The 18,302-nt window shown below is 39.4% G+C and overlaps 1 protein-coding gene across 2 annotated transcripts in view; it reads left to right on the forward strand.

The window, feature by feature from the left end:
* The window catches only part of CFAP91 (cilia and flagella associated protein 91), a 94,121-nt gene that overhangs the window by 47,763 nt on the left and 28,056 nt on the right, over window positions 1–18,302 (forward strand). For both annotated transcript variants that reach the window (XM_055568294.1, XM_055568295.1), the window contains one exon: window positions 17,685–17,801. In XM_055568294.1, the coding sequence (XP_055424269.1) occupies window positions 17,685–17,801 (117 nt within the window). The remainder of the gene's footprint in view (window positions 1–17,684; window positions 17,802–18,302) is intronic.

Here is an 18,302-nt window from a genome sequence, read left to right on the forward strand (position 1 = left end):
GCACTTTGTCTTGGGCAGCAATGTCCAGTAGTTCTCAACACACAAGCCTACATTTTTTTCTCCTCTCTAGACCTTTCTGGTGGTTGCCTGTGTTGTGCTGAATCAGAGTTTTACCACCTCATTTCAAACCATAGGAAAACCTCTTGGAGGGCATTCTCCCCATTTGCAGAAGTCACGGTACTTTCTAAAAATGGTTCTGACTTGGGATCTACCCAATAAAATATGACACAGCATTGATGTATAACAAATTTCTAGCATGCAGGATTACTGTTGGTTTTAATAGTGTAATAGGCCTTATTTTTTTCCTTTAAATTTGTTAGCATCATGAAGAAAGGGAGTCATGCTCAGCATCCCTCTCATCTAGTTTAAACTCAGCTAAATGAGAAAGTTTGATGGGCATCCCATGAGCCGACTGTACCGCTTCATTCATTAGCTGGCCTTTCTCTTTTCTTAATTGGACTGTAGGTGTTCAGACTTGTATACTTTTGAATCTGTAGGTTATGATTGTAGTGCTTAGTCTTTATGCTGCATCAGAATCACCTGGAGGGCTTGTTAAAACACGTGCTGCTGGGCCCCACCCTCAAAGTTTCTGATTCAGTAAGGGAAAGAGGCCTGGAGTATTGGCATTTTTTGCAAGTTTCCAGGGGATGCTGATGCTGCAGGGACCACACTTTGAGACTCACTGATTTATGACATACCCTCATCACTGGTCCAAGCATGTTTGTTTGTTCAGTTAGTAATAGCATAAGAATCCAGGGCTTCCCTGGTGGCTCAGACAGTGAAGAATTTACCTGCAATGCAGGAGACGTGGGTTTAATCCCTCAACTGGCAAGATCCCCTGGAGAAGGAAATGAACCTGCTCCAGTATTCTTCCCTGGAGAATTCCATGGATAGAGGAGCTGGCGAGCTATAGTCTGTGGGGTCGCAAAGGGTCGGACATTACTGAGCAACTAACACTTCCACTTTCCACGGAGCTCACACTGAAGATTAAAATTAGGTCCTTGACAATACAAGAATTAGGACATTTAAAATAGTATATCTATGTGGTTCTTTCCTACCTCATGCTGCAGTCTCTTTACTGATTCTGAATTCTGTGTTCATCATTTTCTCACTTTCTGTAAGATTGTTTTGTAGATATTCTTATTTGAGTATGGAAGTTCCCATCTATTCCTAACCTACTGAAGCTTTTAATAATGTGTTTATGTTGAATTTTATCAAATGTTTTATCTGCATCTATTGAGGTAATTAGTTTTTCTTTTAAAAAATTGCTATTCTAATAAGGAACATTTATAGCTTTTTATAAATGTTAATTTGTCATCACATACTTAGTACTTCCCTGAAGTACTTCCCTTAGTACTTCACATACTTAGCCCTATTTGGGCTTCCCTGGTGGCTTAGCTGGTAAAGAATCCACCTACGATGCAGGAGACCTGGGTTTGATCCCTGGGTTGGAAAGATCCCCTGGAGAAGGGAAAGACTACCCATTCCAGTATTCTGGCCTGGAGAATTCCCTGGACTGTATAGTCCATGGGGTTGCAAAGAGTTGGACATGACCGGGTAACTTCCACTTAATATGAACATAATATGATCAGAGTGTATTATTTTTATTACATTGTTGGATTTGATATACTGATATTTTGTTCAGAATTTTTATTGTATATTCATGAGGGAAATGGCTTTATTTTTCTTACTCAAAAAGAAAAACTATATGACTATATGTGACACTGGTCTTAGAGTTATACACATCTTCTGAAATGGACTGGAGAGTATTCCTTCTTTCCTCCTTTGGAAAGAGTTTAAATAAGTTTAAGATGATCTGTTTCTTCAGTTTGGTACCTATTCGTATAAAATTATCTGAGACAGATGTTTTCATCATGGGAAAAATTCTTAAACACTCCTTCAGTTTTCTTACAACTTATAGAACTTTGTACATCGTATTGGTAAATTATATTTTCTTTACAAATTCTATTTCACCTAACCTTTCAGTATTTTTTCATATGGTTGTTGATAGTATTACTTTAAAATCTTTTTTAGTGTTTATCTATAATCATGCCCATTCTTTTCATTTATCAAGTTATTTATTTGTCCTTTAACTCTTTTTCCTTAATCAGCTTTACTAAAGGATTGTTTATTTTCTTGGTTTTTTTTTTTTCAAACATTGAACTTTTGATTTTGTTGATTTTCTCTGTTGTGTATATTTTTTCAGTTTCATTAGTTCCCACTCATATTTATTTTATCTTTCTTTATACTTTCTTTGGTTCTGTTTTTTGGTTATTTTCCTAACTTAGAATGTAGCTCATTAATTTTCAGGTACTCATCAGTTTTGTTTAATATTTAAAGCTAACCATTTACTTCAAAACACTGATTTTGGTATATTCCATTAGTTTTTATATATAGTTTAGCATTATTGTTAATATCTTTTTTTTAAACATTTATTATGATTTCTGAACCTGTGAGTATTTAACAGTGTGTTTTAAAATTTCCAAACATGCAGGAATTGTAACTAATTTTCTAATTAATTTCTCAATTGCTCTGTGGTCAGAGATCCTAGCCTGTATGACACCTATTCTTTGAAATTTAGTGAGGCTTGCTTTGTGAACGAGTATAATAATTTTACATATAAAATAATCTAAGTCCACCTTCAAATTATATGTCATGCAGTTACCGTATAGCAGATTATTCTGATTCCTCCGTACCATCCCTGTGACATTGCTGTCCTTTATTTCACTGACTCCTATGCTATAATCACCCAATACATTTTTTTTTCTTTTTTTTTAATTAATTTTATTTTATTTTTAAACTTTACATAACTGTATTAGTTTTGCCAAATATCAAAATGAATCCGCCACAGGTATACATGTGTTCCCCATCCTGAGCCCTCCTCCCTCCTCCCTCCCCATTCCATCCCTCTGGGTCATCCCAGTGCACCAGCCCCAAGCATCCACTCTTACAGTTTTAGCAGTTATCCTTTAGAGCAATTAAAAACAAAAAATATTTTATTTTACCTTTATTTATTACACCTGTTCCACTCTTCCTTTATTTATTTATTTATTTATTTATTTTGGTTGCACTGGGTCTTTGTTGGGGTGCTCAGCTTTCCCCAGTGGCGGAGAACGGGAATACTCTCCAGTTGCAGCATGTGGGCTTCTGGTTGTGGTGACTTCTCTCGCTGTGGGGCCCAGGCTCGATAGTGGCAGCACGGGGGCTTACTCCGTGGCATGTGGAATCTTCCCAGACCAGGGATCGAACCCTTGTCTCCTGCATTGGCAGGAGGCTTCTTTACCAGTGGGCCACCAGGGAAACCTCACTCTTCCTTTCTTAAATAGATCCAAGTTTCTGACCTGTTTTCTTTATCTCCTTCCTGAAGAACTTGTTTCACCATTTATTACAGGGCAGGTCTACTGGGAGTGAACTCCCTCAGTTTTATCTGTAAGTCTTTACTTCTCCTTTACTTTTTATTGAGATATAATTCATGTGCCATAAACTTAACCTTATAAAGTATACAATTCATTTATTTTTAGCATACTTAAAGATTGTTCTCCCACTTACCTGTAGTAATAGGATGACAAGCAGTTTCTGAAATTATGAGAGAGAAAAGCATTCAGTATGGTAATGTATTGGAGAAGGAAACGGCAACCCACTCCAGTGTTCTTGCCTGGAGAATCCCAAGGACAGGGGAGCGTGGTGGGCTGCCGTCTATGGGGTCGCACGGAGTCGGACACGACTGAAGCGACTTAACAGCATGGTAATGTAATTCTTTGAAAGCAAAGTTATAAAACAGTAATAAAACTTAAGTTAATTTCATATTAAATATCACTCACCTTGTGTCTATGTTAAGGTAGGCTATCCACTCCAAGACAGTCTTTTTTCTTATTAAAGTACAGTTGATTTACATTGTTAGTTTCAGGTATACAACACAGTGATTCAGTAGGTTGTCTTTTCATTTTGTTGATGGTTTCCTTTGCTGTGCAAAAGCTCAAGTTTAATTAGGTCCTATTTGTTTATTTTTGCTTTTGTTTCTTTTGCCTTAGGAGTTGTTACTGTTGCTTAGTTACTAAGTCGTGTCCAACTCTTTTGTGAATCCATGGACTGTAGTCCACCAGGTTCCTCTGTCCATGAGATTTCCCAGGCGAGAATATTGGAGTGGGTCGCCATTTCCTTCTCCAAGGGATCTTCCCAACCCTGTGTCTGATTGAACCTGTGTCTCCTGCACTGGCAGGTGGATTCTTTACCATTGAGCCACCTGGGAAGCCCTTGGCTTAGGAGACAGATCCATAAAAGACATTGCTACAATTTATGTCAAAGAGTGTTCTGCTTATGTTCTTTACTAGGAATTTTATGGTCTCCAGTCTTACGTGGAGGTCTTTAATCCATTTATTTTTGTATATGATGTGAGCAAAGTTTCTAGTGTTATCCTTTTTAAAAATTATTTATCAATTGTTTGGTTGGACTGGATCTTCATTGTTGTGCGCGGGCTTTCTCCAGTTGCAATGAACAGGGGCTACTCTTTTTTGCAGTCCACAGACTTCTTGTTGCAGTGGCTTCTCTTGTACAGCACGAGCTCTAGGCACACAGCCTTCAGTTACTGTGACACAGGGGCTCATTAGTTGTGGCTCACAGGCTCTAGAGTGCATGAGCTCAGTAGCAGTGGTGTACAGGCTTAGTTGCCTGCAGCATGTGGAATCTTCCTGGGCCAGGGATCAAACCTGTGTCCCTTACACTGGCAGGCAGATTCCTATTGACTGTACCACCAGGGAAGTCCTCTAATATTATCCTTTTACATGTTACTGTCCAGTTTTTGCAGCACCACTTATTGAAGAGACTGTCATATCTCTATTGTGTATTCTTGTGTCTTTCGTCAAAGATTAATTGAAAATAAATGCATGGGTTTATTTCTGAGCTCTTTGTTCTGTTGATCTATGTGTGTCTCTTTATGGCAGTATCATACTGTCTTGATTACTATAGCTTTGTAGTATAGTCTGAAGCCAGGGAGCATGTTAACTCCAGATTTATTCTTTTTCCTTAAGATTGCATTAGTAATTTGGGGTCGTGATTCATATAAATTTTGGGGTTATTTGTTTTGGTTCTGTTGAAAATGTCATGGATATTTTGATAGGGATTGCATTAAATATGCAGATGGGTTTGGATAGTTTGGACATTTTTACTATTAATTTTTCCAATCCAAGAACACAGGTTATATTTCCATTTCTTTGTATGATTTTCAGAATCCTTCATCAGTGTTTTATAGTTTCAGAGTATAGGTATTTGTCCTCAGTGGTAAGTTTATTCTTTGGGTATTTTATTCTTTTCGATGTGCTTTCAAATGGGACCATTTCTTTATAATTCTCTTTATGGTATTTCATTATTAGTATATAGAAAAGCAACAGATTTCCATATATTACTCTTGTATCCTATAACTTTAGTGAATTAATTCATTGGTTCTAATAGTTTCTTGTGGAAACTTTAGGTTTTCTATATATAGTATCATATCATTTCCAAATAGTGACAGTTTTACTTCTTCTCTTCCAATTTGGATGGATTTTTTTCTTGTCTGATTGCTGTGATGAGAACTTCCAATACTACATTAAATAGAAGTGACAAGAGTTGGCATTCTTACCTTGTTTCTGATTTTGGAGAAAAAACTTTCAGTTTTTCACCATAGAGCATGTTAGTCCTTGTGGGTTTGTGATAAATGACTTTTATTATATTGAGATATGTTCGCTCTGTATCCACATTACTGAGCGTTTTTATCATGAATGGATGTTGAATTTTGTCAAATGTTTTTTCTGTGTCTGTTGAAATGATTATATGATTCTTGCCTTTCCTTTTGTTAATGTGGTGTATCATATTAATTGGTGAATATTGAACCATCTTTGCATCCCTCAAACAAATCCCATTTGATCATGGTGTGTGATCCTTTTTATTATTGTTGATTGGGTTTGGTGATATTTTGTTGAGGATTTTTGTATCTATATTCATTAAATTTATTGGCTTGTAATTTCCTTTTTTTTTTCAGTATCTTTGTCTGGTTTTGATATCAGGGTAATGGTAGCCTCAGAATGATTTTGAAAGTGTTCCATCCTCATCTTTATTTTGGAAAAGTTTGAGAAGGTTACCTTGGTAGAATTCCCTTGTGAAGCCATCTCATTCTGAACTTTTGTTTGCTGGGAATTTTATTGTTTTTATTTTGTTCGTTTGGTTTTGATGGGGTTTTTTTGTTTGTTTTTACAAATTCAAGTCACTAATAGTGATCTATCTGTTCAGATTATCTATTTCTTCCTGATTCAGTCTTGGACACATTATGAATATATTATGGCCCTCCCTTCTGATTTGCAGAGTTTCTGCTGAAAAATCAGCTGATCACTTTATGGGGGTTCCCTTGTATATGACTCTTTGTTTTTCTCTTGCTCCTTTCAAAATCCTGAGTTTAACCATTGCCATCTTAATTATGTCTTAGTGTGGGTCTGTTTGGGTTCATCTTGTTAGGGACACCATGTGCTTCCTGTATCTGAATACGTTTCCTTCTTCAAGTTTGGAAAGTTTTCAGTAATACTTCTAACAAATATACTTTGACCCCTTTCTCTTTTCTTCTTCTGGAACCCTTATAACACAAGTGTTGATATCTTTGATGTTGTCCCATAGATCCATTAAACTATTCTCATTTTTTTTGTTTTCCATTTCCTATTCTGATTAGATGATTTCTGTTATTCTGTCTTCCAGATCACTTATGTCTCTTCTTCATCACCAGTAACCTATTCATGCCTTCTAATGTGTTTTCTTTATTTCAGTTATGTATTCTTTTTTATTTATTTATTATTTATTATATTCTTCTTTATTATTCTTTATTTCAGTAAAGTATTCTTTGTTCTGACTAGTCCTTTTTTATATTTTTTAGTTCCTTGTTAAAATTCTCATGATGTTCATCTATCCTTTTTCCTAATTCAGTTAGCACACTTATTACTGATGCTTCAAATTCTTTATCTGATAAATTGTTTATTTCTGTTTAATTAGTTGTTTTTTCAGTTTTTTTTAATGTCTATATTTATTTAGTTGGCTGTGCTGGGTCTTAGTTGCACTATGTGGGATCTTTAGTCATGGCACACTGATTCTTAGTTGCAGCATGTGGGATCTAATTCCCTAACAAGGGATCAAACTTGGGCTGCTGAGTTGGGAACATGGAGCCTTAGCCACTGGACCACCAAGGAAGTCTCTTTCAGGGGTTTTGTCTTACTCTTTCAATTAAGACACATTCCTCTGTCTTCTCATTTTGGTTTTCTTTCTGTTTCTATGAAATCAGATGAAACAGTTACCTATTGTGGTCTTGAAGGGGTGTCCTTATGTGGGAGCATCCCTATACAGTCTGTCTGTACCCAATGGCTTTGGTGGGAGAATTGGGTTTGACATGAACTCAAGTGGTGTTTTCTCAGGGCATGTTGGCATCTATCACCTTGGTAGGAGGTGGGGCTGGAGGTGGAGGTGCTAGGGCTGAAGTCAGTTGTAAGACAGTTTCCCCTCTGCTTGGTGGCCATACTGCCCTGTTGAGGGTGAGTTCCTATACCATGTTGTTGTAGCAGAAGCCCTGAGGATCGCATCAAAGCTGGCTCCATTCCTTCCAAGTGTACACTCTCCCCCTTCCTAGCACTGGCGCGCTTGCCCCAGATGAGAATAATGCTGGAGCAAGGCGGGTGGTGGGGGTAGTTGGCATGGATTAGAGTGCAAACCTTGGCACAGGCCATAGTGGTCCTAGTAGGACCAGAGATCTGGACTATCCCTGATGCTCTGCCTCTGTCCCCCCACCGTGTTCAGATGCTGTTTTATGTCTGAACCACTTCTGTATCTCACAGCCAAGTTCCCAAGAGGGCTGGAACATTCTCTTGGCTCAGGCTGGTCTGCATGCCGAGGCATTCATGAGAAACCAACCAGCCACCTATGCAATTTTCAGCCCCCCCTCTTTGTTCTGCTTTATGAGCAATCAAGCATGCATGTGCTCTTTACAAGCAGAGTCCAGGCTTCCTACAGTCCTCCTGTTACTCCCACTGGCTCTCTAACCAGCCAAGGAGACTTGTCATCCCTGTGTCAGACCCCTGGGCTGGGATGCCCCATATGTGACTCAAACTGCTCACTCTCTTGGGAAGATCTCTGCCTGTGTTAACCTCCTCCTCCTCTGAATCCCCTGGGAAATCTCGCCTTAATCACTTCTGTTTTCTTTCTGCCCAATTCTGTATGGGTCTTACAGCTGTGTTTGTGCAAGAGTCTGTGAGTCTCGGGGTAGTTTTCACTGAGAATTGTTCCACATGTGTATTTGTAGAACAGTTTTTGGAAAAATTAAACATATTTTTGATATGCTCAGTGGAGAAAGTGAGTTCTGCATCCTACTCCACCGTCTTGATCTCTTTCTTCAGACAAATTAGACTTTGAAACACTCTGCAATGAGTCTGCTGTTGTCCAGCAGTGCCGTCTACATTGCTAGCTCCCACACAGCAGTCAGTTCTCTGTAGTATATGACTGGTTATTCTTTCCTTCTTGAAACTGTTTTTTCAATTGAACTCTGTAGCACAGCTTCCTTGTTTGGTCTTACTTCACTGAATTTAATACAAATCTTGGACACGATGCTCCATATGATACTTAGGTGATCATGATGACATAAAAATGTAGTCATTAGATTTTTACACAGAGACACTTGCACACATACATAACAGATAAATTTATTAACTGTATGGCATGATGGTTATTTACTGTTAATTAGATGGAAGTGGGTCACAATAAATGTCTTCATCTTTGTGGTCTCCGTGTTGAATAGACTGAGGAGGAGGAAGATGAGAGGTTGGTCTTGCTGTCTCAGAGGAGGCAGAGATGGGAGAGAGAGAGGAGGTGGAAGGGGAGGCCAGAGAAGTAGGCACACCCAGTGTAACTTTACAGAAATACATTTAATTGCTGTCTGACTTTTTTGGTTTTTCATTTCTCTGAAAATGTTTCTATATGGTCCCAATTCTTCTTTCATCATTTGCTTTTTGTTTTAGTGCCATAGAACTGAACATAGAAGGGTCTATGTCTTATGTGAAGTCAAATGCAGCCTTGAGTAATCAAAATTGTTCTCCCAGATCATCCATCAGTTGTTTTCTGTCATGGGTTCTTCCACAGTCTCTTCCTCATTGTATGGCACTCATTTGGAAGCTGTCACCTCCATCAAGTCATCTTCTGTTCATTCCTCTGGTGTGGTATCCTTCTGTTGTTGTTGCTCAGTCACTAAGTTGTGTCCGACTCTGCGACCCCCATGAACTGCAGCATGTGAGGCTCCCCTGTCCTTCACTGTCTTCCCAAGTTTGCTCAAACTCATGTCCGTTGAGTCAGTGATGCCATCCAACCATCTCATCCTCTGTCACCTCCTTCTCCATTTACTCTTAGTCTTTCCCAGCATCAGGGTCTTTTCCAGTAAGTCAGCTCTTCACATCAGGTGGCCTAAGTTTTGGAGCTTCAGCTTCAGCACCAGCCCTTCCAGTGAATATTCAGGGTTGATTTCCTTTAGGACCACCTGGTTTGATCTACCTGCTGTCCAGGAGACTCTCAAGTCTTCTCCAGCACCACAGTTCAAAAGTGTCAGTTTTTTGGCACTCAGATCCATGTCTTGAAACCCATCACCCCCAACCACCACCTTTTTAGCTATCTCCAGCATCTCTTCCATGATTTCCTTGAATGGCTTTGTCGTAAGTCCTGTGAAGTCATGCATAAAATCTGAACACAGTTTTCTCCAGCAGGAATTTATTGTTTGGGGCTTATTGACTTTCACAACTTTTTCTGTAACAGTGATGGTATCTTCAATGGCAGACTTGCATGGTGTCTGCATTAATAATCCTTTAATAAATAATCCTTTCCATAAAGTATCATGTGTAACAAGCCTTAAAGGTCCTTATGGCCTGCTGATCTAGAGGCTGAATTACAGCCATTGTGTTCAGGGGCTAGTAGATCACTTTGATGCCTTTGTTGTTGAACTCATGGGATTCTGAATGGCCAAGTATAACCTAAATCAAATCCCTGATGAACATCTAGGTTGCTTCCATGTCCTGGCTATTATAAACAGTGCTGCGATGAACATTGGGGTACACGTGTCTCTTTCCCTTCTGGTTTCCTCAGTGACCTAGATGTCCATCAGCAGATGAATGGATAAGAAAGCTGTGGTACATATACACAATGGAGTATTACTCAGCCATTAAAAAGAATACATTTGAATCAGTTCTAATGAGGTGGATGAAACTGGAGCCTATTATACAGAGTGAAGTAAGCCAGAAAGAAAAACACCAATACAGTATACTAACGCATATATATGGAATTTAGAAAGATGGTAACAATAACCCTGTGTACGAGACAGCAAAAGAAACACTGATGTATAGAACAGTCTTATGGACTCTGTGGGAGAGGAAGAGGGTGGGAAGATTTGGGAGAATGGCATTGAAACATGTAAAATATCATGTATGAAACGTTGCCAGTCCAGGTTCGATGCACAATACTGGATGCTTGGGGCTAGTGCACTGGGACGACCCAGAGGGATGGTATGGAGAGGGAGGAGGGTTCAGGGTGGGGAACACATGTATACCTGTGGCAGACTCATTTTGATATTTGGCAAAACTAATACAATTTTGTAAAGTTTAAAAATAAAATAAAATTAAAATAAATCAAATCCCTAATGATTATACAGTGGAAGTAACAAATAGACTCAAGGGATTATATCTGATAGAGTCCCTTAGGAACTGTGGATGGAGGTTTGTAACACTGTATGTGAGGCAGTGACTAAAACCATCCCCAAGAAAAAGAAATGCAAGAAGGCACAGTGGTTGTCTGAGGAGGCATTACAAATAGCTGAGAAAAGAAGAGATGAGAAAGTCAAAAGAGAAAGGAAAAGATATATCCATCTGAATGAAGATGTCCAAAGAATAGCAAGGAGAGATAAGAAAGCTTTCTTAAGTGAACAATGCAAAGATATGGAGGAAAATGATAGAATGGGAAAGACTAGATATCCCTTCAAGAAAATCAGAGATACAAAGAGAACCTTTCATACAACAATGGGCACAATAAAGGACAGAAATGGTAAGGACCAAACAGAAACAGAAGACATTAAGAAGAGGTGGCAGGAATACACAGAACTGTACAAAAAAAGGTCTTAATGACCCAGATAACCACAATGATGTGGTCACAGACCTAGAGCCAGACATCCTGGAGTGTGAAGTCAAGTGGACCTTATTAGGAAGTGTTACTACAAACAAAGCTAATGGAGGTGATTGAATTCCAGCTGAGCTATTTCAAATCTTAAAAGATGATGCTGTTAAAGCGCTGTATCAATATGCCACCAAATTTGGAAAACTTACCAGTGGCCACAGGACTAAACAAGGTCAGTTTTCATTCCAACCCCAAAGAAGGGTAGAGTCAAAGAATGTTCAAACTACCATCCAGCTGTGCTCATTTCACATGCTAGCAAAGTAATGCTCACACTCCTTCAAGCTAGGCTTCAACAGTATATGAACCAAGACCTTCCAGATGTACAAGCTGCTGGATTTAGAAAAGGCAGAGAAACCAGAGATCAAATTGCCAACATCCATTGGATCATAGAAAAAGCAAGAGAATTCCAGAAAAACATCTATTTCTGCTTTATTGACTATGCCAAAGCCTTTGACTGTGTGGATCACAAAAAGCTGTGGAAAATTCTTCAAAAGATGAGAATACCAGACTACCTGACCTGCCTTCCTGAGAAATCTATATGCAGGTCAAGAAGCAACAGTTAGAACTGGACATGGAACAACAGACTGGTTCCAAATTGAGAAAGGAGTACGTCAAGGCTGTACATTGTCACCCTGCTTATTTAACTTATATGGAGAATATATCATGTGAAATGCTGGGCTGGATGGAGCTCAAGCTGGAATCAAGATTGCCGGGAGAAATATCAACAACCTCAGATATGAAGATGACGCAACCCTAATGGCACAAAGCGAAGAGGAACTGAAGAGCCTCTTGAAAGAAAAAGATGAAGGTGATGAAGGTGAAAGAGGAGAGTGCAAATACTGACTAAAAATCAACATTCAAAATATTAAGATTATGGCTTCTGATCCCATCACTTCATGGCAAATAGATGAGGTAAAAATGAAAACAGTACAGACTGTTTTCTTGGGCTCCAAAATCACTGCCGATGGTGACTGCAGCCATGAAATTAAAAGATGCTTGCTCCTTGGAAGAAAAGCTATGACAATCCAAGACAGCGTATTAAAAAGCAGAGACATCACTTTGCTGACAAAGGTCCATTGAGTCAAAGTATGGTTTTTCCTGTGGTCATGTATGGATGTGAGAGTTGAACTATAGAGAAAGCTGAGTGCCAAAGAATTGGTGCTTTTGAACTGTGATGCTGGAGGAGACTCTTGAGAGTCCCTTGGGTTGCAAGGAGATCAAACCAGTTGATTTTAAAGGAAATCAACCCTGAATATTCTTTGGAAGGACTGATGCTGAGGCTGAAGTGCCAATACTTTGGCCACCTGATGCGAGGAACTGACTCATTGGAAAAGACACTGATACTGGGAAAGATTGAAGGCAAAGGAGAAGGGGATAACAGAGGATAAGATGGTTGAATGGCATCACTAACTCAATGGACATAAATTTGAGCAAACTCTGGGATATGGTGAAGGACAGGGACGCCTGGTGTCTGTAGTCCATGGGGTTGCAGAGAGTTGGACATGACTTAGTGACTGAAAAACAATGAACATCAACAGGGACATTGTCCAATAGCTAAAGAACTTTAAGAGGCAGTTCTTTTTTGGCAAGGTACTTCCTGACTTTAGGAATAACACATTAATTAATGGAACCAATCCAGAAACCTGAAACCTTCCAGGCTTTCTTTTACAGCCAGAAGATTGGCAGCTGGTGATGGTCATTTTCCCTTCAAGGCTGGGGTCTTAGCAGCTTTGTAGAGAAGGCAGTTCTGATCATAACCTAACTGCATTTGCACAGAACGGAGTTAGCATTTCCTCTCCTGCCTTGAATCCTGGTGCTTACTTCTCCTCCTTACTAAAAAGTATCCTTTGTGGCATTTCCCCCCAGAGTAGGGTACTTTCATCAGCATTAAAAACCTGTTCAGGAAGATATTCTTTCCCCTCAATGATTTTCTTAATGGTGTCTGGGAACGTATCTTCTGCCTTTTGGTCATCAGAAGCTACTTCTGTCGTCTTGGTTTAAGCCAAACCTCTTTAGAAAATTATCAAACCATCCTTTGCTGGCATTAAATTCTCCAGCTTTACATCCTCACCTTCCTTTTCTTAAAGTTCTCATATAATGACTTCAATTTTTTTTAATCATGTGTGTGTGCATGCATGCTCAATCATGTCTAACTCTGTGCTACCCATGGAGTATAGCCTACCATACTCCTCTGTCCAGGAATTTCCCAGGCAAGAATACTGGAGTGGGTTGCCATTTCCTACTCTAGGGGATTTCCCAACCCAGGGGTTGAACCCACATCTCTCGCATTGGCAGGCATATTCTTTACCACTAGTGGCATCTGGTGAGCTCTTTTGAATCATATTAGAGTCTATAGGTGTGCCTTTCTTTTTTTCACCCAAAACTCGTCAAATTATGCTCTATCCTTTACTTTTGACTGTGCTGTGTCTTTGCTTCTGCATTTCTCTAGGTGTAGCCAGTGGGGCTACGCTCCGGCTGAAGCGTGCAGGCTTCGCGTTGCAGCGGCTTCTCTTGTTGCGGAGCACGGGCTCTAGAGCACAGGGGTGTCAGTAGTTGTGGCACGTGGGCTTAGTTGTTCCACGGCAGGTGGAATCTTCTTGGACCAGGGATTGAACCTATGTCCCCTGCACTGGCAGGCAGATTCCTAACCCACTGAACCACCAGGGAAGTCCAAGTATGCCTTTCTTATAGCAATCCTGCATCCACGTGAAAGCTTCATTTTCAACATGAGATGAGAAGGTGTTTTGCAAATGGTACAAGGTTTTCACATCTGCTTGTAACCATGGCTTCTTGAATTTCCTTTTCTTTTTTCACAGTGGTCCTTACACTAGATTCATTTATCCTGAAATGGTGGGGAACTGCGGCTGCAAACCTCCATTTATCGTGCATATAAAGCACTTCGCCTTTTTCTTGTAATGTCATGACTTTTCTCTCCTCCTTGGGAACAAACCCAGCATCACTAGTGGCACTTCATATGGGTCCCATGTGGTTACTCAAGGTTTACGGTATTGCACTAAACACAGTGAAAAATATACAAGAACTGCTAGAGATCACTTGTTACCATGACATGCAGTTTATTGCAGAGACGAATTGCTCCTTCAGATGCTTGGCATCACCTTACATTTTAAGTGGACATTCACAATGCTTGTTGTTGTTCAGCCGCTCAGTCACGTCCGACTCTTTGCAACTCGACAGACTGCAGAACACCCTTTCCCTGTCCTTCACCATCTCCTGGAGCTTGCTCAAACTCATGTCCATCGAATTGGTGATGCCATCCAACCATCTTGTCCTTTGTTGTCCGCTTCTCCTCTGCCTTCAATCTTTCCCAACATCAGGGTCTTTTCCAATGAGTCAGCTCTTCACATCAGGTGACCAAAGTATTAGAGCTTTAGCCTCAGTCTCAGTCCTTCCAGTGAATATTCAGGGTTGATTTCCTTTAGGATTGACTGGCTTGATCTCCTTGCTGTTCAAGGGACTCTTCGAGTGTCTTCTCCAGTACCACAATTCAAAAGCATCAATTCTTCAGCACTCAGCCTTCTTTATGGTCTGACTCTCACCATTCTTGACTACTGGAAAAGCCATAGCTGTGACTATATGGACCTTTGAAGGCAAAGTAATGTCTCTGCTTTTTAATGTCTCTAGGTTTGTCACAACACTTAAGTTCACAGCAAAAGCAACAGGAGGTAGTTATGAATTTGTTATAGTAGTATAGTATGTCCTACAGTTTTGTGCAGTTATCATTTAATACTGCATCTTTGTTTACATTTCTCTTGACTTTGAATGGCATCACGTATGCTCTGTAAGTGTCTGTGTGCATAAGTTCAATAAATTTTAACTTTTTATAATGGATTTGTGTGTAGTCTTGGGAAAGATTGAGGGCAGGAGGAGAAGGGGGTGATAGAGGATAAGATGGTTGGATGGCAACAATGACTCAATGGACAAGAGTTTGAGCAAACTCTAGGAGATGGTGAAAGACAGGGAAACCTGGTGTGATGCAGTCCATGGGGATGCAAAGAGTCAGACATGACTTAGCGACTGAACAACAAAGTGGTAACACAGACTAATAGCTACATGTATTTTATGCATTCATGACATACCTGACTTTTTCTATACTTCTAGGCTGTGTGGTTCATATGGAAGTTTTTTCAAATTGCCAAATATCTCCAAAAAATTTTCCAATATATTTATTGAAAAAAATCTGTATATAAGTGGATCCATGCAGTTCAAACCTATGTCGTTCAAGGGTCAACTGTACTTTTAAGCCACTGCTGCTTCCTGTTGATTTGGTAGTTTTGGTTATCATAGAGCTGTTATATATATATTTGCCATCAGATTTATTTTCAAGAAACTCAGAGCCTCTATTACAGCCATGGTAATTGGATGTGGCTCCAAATTTTACTCATAATTAGCATATTTTTTATAAATCTTAACTTGACTTAGTGTTTGTTTTGTCACTTATTTATGTTTTTGTGGGAAAATAGTATAAAAATTATTAAATGATGAAAAAGTAATTAAAGTGTGGTTTTAAAATTTAAAATCACAGAGAGCACATTTTTTGATACTTTTAAGCTAAAAAATCCCCCTATGTCTGAAAATGGAACCAATGAACAAAACCTGATGTCATGTATAATTCTGTCAGGATTTTTGATGATCAAAAGTAAAATATATATATATATATATATATATATATATATAATGTATATTGAAATATAAACACATTCTTTCACAAGGAACCAGATTTAAAAATCTTGATGTGCTTGGCTTCAAGCCCAAAGTCAAGCTGTCTTCACTTGAAAACAATTGCCAATTAATATCCCTCATTTCCCCCATAACAATCAGATCAGATCAGATCAGATCAGATCAGTTGCTCAGTCGTGTCCGACTCTTTGCAACGCCATGAATCGCAGCACGCCAGGCCTCCCTGTCCATCACCAACTCCTGGAGTTCACTCAGACTCACGTCCATCGAGTCAGTGATGACATCCAGCCATCTCATCCTCTGTTGTCCCCTTCTCCTCTTGCCCCCAACCCCCCCAGCATCAGAGTCTTTTCCAATGAGTCAACTCTTCACATGAGGTGGCCAAAGTACTGGAGTTTCAGCTTTAGCATCATTCCTTCCAAAGAAAGCCCAGGGCTGATCTCCTTCAGAATGGACTGGTTGGATCTCCTTGCAGTCCAAGGGACTCTCAAGAGTCTTCTCCAACACCACAGTTCAAAAGCATCAATTCTTCGGCGCTCAGCCTTCTTCACAGTCCAACACTCACATCCATACATGACCACAGGAAAAACCATAGCCTTGACTAGACGAACCTTTGTTGGCAAAGTAATGTCTCTGCTTTTCAATATGTTATCTAGGTTGGTCATAACTTTCTTTCCAAAGAGTAAGCATCTTTTAATTTCATGGCTGCAGTCCCATCTGCAGTGATTTTGGAGCCCAGAAAAATAAAGTCTGACGCTGTTTCCACTGTTTCCCTATCTATTTCCCATGAAGTGATGGGACTGGATGCCATGATCTTCCTTTTCTGAATGTTGAGCTTTAAGCCAACTTTTTCACTCTCCACTTTCACTTTCATCAAGAGGCTTTTGAGTTCCTCTTCACTTTCTGCCATAAGGGTGGTGTCATCTGCATATCTGAGGTTATTGATATTTCTCCCGGCAATCTTGATTCCAGCTTGTGTTTCTTCCAGTCCAGCATTTCTCATGATGAACTCTGCATATAAGTTAAATAAGCAGGGTGACAATATACAGCCTTGATGAACTCCTTTTCCTATTTGGAACCAGTCTGTTGTTCCATGTCCAGTTCTAACCATTGCTTCCTGACCTGCATACAGATTTCTCAAGAGGCAGATCAGGTGTTCTGGTATTCCCATCTCTTTCAGAATTTTCCACAGTTTATTGTGATCCACACAGTCAAAGGCAATAAAATATACTAAATGTTTTAGTCAGACATTGCACAGGACAATTTTCTATTGCTCCAGGCAGTCATTTAAAACAACAGATTAGCTTATGTGGAAGAACAGAAGTTGGGGGATTTGCTTGCATACACACATCACAGAACCTTTTAAAAACTCAAAAACATTTTTAAAGTCTCCAAAACTTTTGATTAAAATGGATACACCCAGAATGTTTCATGCTTGTTTAGTGGTTAACTTATTCATGGAAGATCATAGGTGCACCCTGGTTTGTACTTTCTCAAACTGTCCTAGCATGGCCATAGGGAACATTGTTTCTCACTGATCTGGTAGTAGGAGAAAATACAAATGTAAGAAATGCCACTGATTTTTTTTTTAAAGACTTCACTTTTCAGAACAATTTTAGATTCACAGCTAAATTAAGAGGAAGGTGGATATACTTTCTTATTCCCACATATGTATAACCTCCCCCATTATCAATATCCACCACCAGAGCAGTACAGTTGTTACAGTTGATGAACATATATCGACATATCATTGTCAGACACTGGTGTTATTTCAGGCACTGTTGGAAAAGAAGAATAAGGATTTCGAAGCAAAGAAACCTATGCGTTTTCTTCAAAGAAAGCCAGTACCTCAACCTCGACTTCCAACTCCAACCCTGGAGATGAGTTCCAATGTAAGTTTGAGGCTTTTTTTATTTGAAAAGCTAAATTCAGCTTTGCTATCTGTTTGTTCTACAGATAGTTTGGGTTAAAAACAAACCTAATATGACCATGTTCATTTCCCAAGATCTGAATTACATTTCCTTTATCCTTATATTTCAAATGCTCACAGAAAAAAAAGCAAAATGAAATCTAAATCCAGTCCTTTTCAAGAATAAAAACACAAAGAATGAAATCTTCCCAAGAAAAATAGGCTTCAGAAGGTAATCCTGATGTATGTCAAATAAGAAGATGGAATGATGATCAGATACTGTAACTGTATTCCCACATGAAGTGGTTGATGATAGCCGGAATTAGCAAGGAATCATCAAGACAGGCCAGCTTCTGGGTTAAGATTGGCCAGAGAGCTCACTCGGACTCCAGGGCTGTGCCTTACCTTCTTAGGGCCCCACACTCAGTTTGGTAGGCATTTCCAGAGTTGGTTAGGATTTAAAGGACTGACTCAGAAAATTCAC

This window comes from Bubalus kerabau, chromosome 2 (assembly GCF_029407905.1).
Source record: "Bubalus kerabau isolate K-KA32 ecotype Philippines breed swamp buffalo chromosome 2, PCC_UOA_SB_1v2, whole genome shotgun sequence".
In the NCBI taxonomy this organism is placed as follows: Eukaryota; Metazoa; Chordata; class Mammalia; order Artiodactyla; family Bovidae; genus Bubalus; species Bubalus kerabau.